The 2562-nt window shown below is 39.0% G+C and overlaps 1 protein-coding gene across 1 annotated transcript in view; it reads right to left on the bottom strand.

Annotated features, from left to right (window-relative positions):
• The window catches only part of KIAA1429 (KIAA1429 ortholog), a gene marked incomplete at its 5' end in the record, with an annotated part of 21064 nt that extends 20792 nt beyond the window's left edge, over positions 1-272 (bottom strand). The window contains one exon of the mRNA XM_010014783.1: positions 157-272. Coding sequence (XP_010013085.1) covers positions 157-272 — 116 coding nt within the window. The remainder of the gene's footprint in view (positions 1-156) is intronic.
• Positions 273-2562: the final 2290 nt, after the last annotated feature.

The following is a 2562-nucleotide window of genomic DNA, read 5'->3' on the forward strand; positions in this document are numbered from 1 at the left end:
ACTTTAAATTATACTGTTTTAAGTAATTCCCCAAAATAATTACAAGTTCAGCAGAGACATAAATGCATTTTACACTTTTATATTGGAGGTTCTATTGAGATACACAAGTTCAAGAAAAAGGTGTCCCCGCATGGATACCTGCTACCTTTCACTTACCCATAAGCCCTATTGTCAGGCAAACTTGTGTGAGCTCTCACTCCTGGAGGAATGACACGTACTTCATTTATGTAAACCACACATGGAAAACGAACTACATCTATATTGGTACTTTGCTACAAAACAAAGAATAAAAAAGTCTAAGAAATGTAAAATGCAAACATGATGCAGCTAAAGATTTTTATTAACCAAATTAAGGTTGTAATCCTAACAAATCACACAATTCAACTCCATAAAATGCTGAAAACTGTTAAATACTGTTACATGGAAAAGTTTTTTTTTAATCTTCTGGCACTTTTCATATATTTAACACTGTTTTACAGAAAGTGTTACTCACTTATTTACGTAACCGCCTCCCTTTATTTGCGAGACTAAAGGGAACAGTAATAGGGTTTTTTCTAATGAAGTATGCTAGTAAAGGTGAAAACTGGAACTTCAATTATTAAAGGTCCTTTTAATAAAACATTTCAATTTTATAATTAAAGAAAAAAAGAAAATGTGTGGTTTAATTTTAAACATTAGCAAATGTTATATTACAAATGTACTATTAGAAATGAAACTATAAATCTGTTTTACCAGACCTGTACAAAAATTCTGTATGATGCTTATTTCTCCAATTTTGCAGTAACATCTAAAAAGCTTCTGCAAATAATGTTTCTGTTTACCACAAAGGAATAGCAAATATAATGAATTCTAATGCTTCAGCACTCCTAAAAGATGTCTGAGTAAACTAGGAAGTGATCATAAAGACATAGTGACTTCCCACATAGCAGCCACCAAACAATGCTGAAAGTCTCCTCACTAAATTCATTATATTAGGTCTTTTTTTTATTTATACATCAATTCTATCATGTATACACTCACAAAATAGTACACCTATATCAACCATATGGCCAACTGAAAGCATATAAAGACATTCTTAAACTGAAGCTGTCCTGGTTTTGGCTGGGATACAGTTAATTTTCTTCCTAATAGCTGGTGCAGTGCTGTGTTTCAGCTTTACTCTGAGAACAATGCTGATAACACACCGATGTTTTAGCTGTTGCTAAGTAATGCTTACCCTGATCAAAGAGCTTTACAGTCTCTCATGCTCTGCCAGTGAGGAGGGGCACAAGAAGCCAGGAGGAAGCAGAGACAGGACACCTGACCCAAACTAGCCAAAGGGCTATTCCATACCACAGCACGCCATGCCCAGTATATAAACTGGGGGGAGCTGGCTGTGGGATGGGGGGCAATTGCTGCTTAGGGACAGGCTGGGCATCGGTCAGCAGGTGGTGAGCAATTGCCTTCTGCATCACTGTTGTTTGTTGGGGTTTCGGTTTAGTTTGATCTCTTTCTTTGTTATTTCCCTTTTAATTATTACTAGTAGTATTAGTGTTATAATGTACTTCATTTTAATTATTAAACTGTTCTTATCTCAACCTGTAGTTGAGATAAACCCCACAGGTTCTAACTTGTTTTTCCAATTCTCCCCATGCCACTGAAGCAGGGGTGAGTGAGCAGCTGCCTGGTACCATTGGATGATCCTATGAAGAACCACAAGCTCCAAGGTCCACTCATGAACCATTTAGCTGAATAATTAGTACGACATAAGGAAGGCTTTTCTGCAATATGTAATATGCATTTTGGGTTTTGCTTAAATAAAACTACAATATGGTTTAGATTTAGAAGTGCTTGGGGCAAGAATTAAAGTGCCAGAAAACATTACACACAATTAAAAACGTTCAATAGGAGAACATGCTGCCCTTGAGGGGAACAGGAGTGGCCAGTGTTTCCTACCCAGGGGAACTGCAGTGGTATTTCCTGCCCAGTGCTGTCTTAAATAGCAGAATTAAAAATACACATAGGTCTCCCTGATCATGGTAGCCAGAAACGACTCCACAATAACTTCCCATTTATTTTTTATTGCAACATCAACTCAAAATACTTCATTTTCTTCCCCTGATGCCTGTCCACAGAATTGAGAAATTCCACGATTCTATAACGTCTTCCTTGCGTTACACAACACTTTTTGTTTTCCCTTATGGTCCCCATCTTCCTCCCTGAAGAGCACAATGGCCCCTGGGCAAATCTGCTGTAACAAAAGCAGCTTCAAGGATGCTCAGGATCCCAATAGCCTCAAAGTGGAATATCTGCACGATTTCCCGCTGCTAAAGCAAGCCTGAAATACTCATTTTGTTCAGGATGCACATGGGCTGCATACACCTAAAGGAGTATCTCCCATACACACAAACACTCCTCCTGCTCATCAGATATAGAAAAGCATCAGGTATCTCACAGACTCTGTCTTCATCCCTTACGGAACTTCCCCAGTCAGTTTTATCCTCTTTATTTCCCGCTCGCCTCTCCTTCCCGTTACCTCCACGTCTCCGCTCCCTTCCCTCCGCCGCGCCCTCCCCCAGTCCC

Source organism: Nestor notabilis, unplaced genomic scaffold (genome assembly GCF_000696875.1).
Source record: "Nestor notabilis isolate BGI_N333 unplaced genomic scaffold, ASM69687v1 scaffold15715, whole genome shotgun sequence".
Classification (NCBI taxonomy): Eukaryota; Metazoa; Chordata; class Aves; order Psittaciformes; family Psittacidae; genus Nestor; species Nestor notabilis.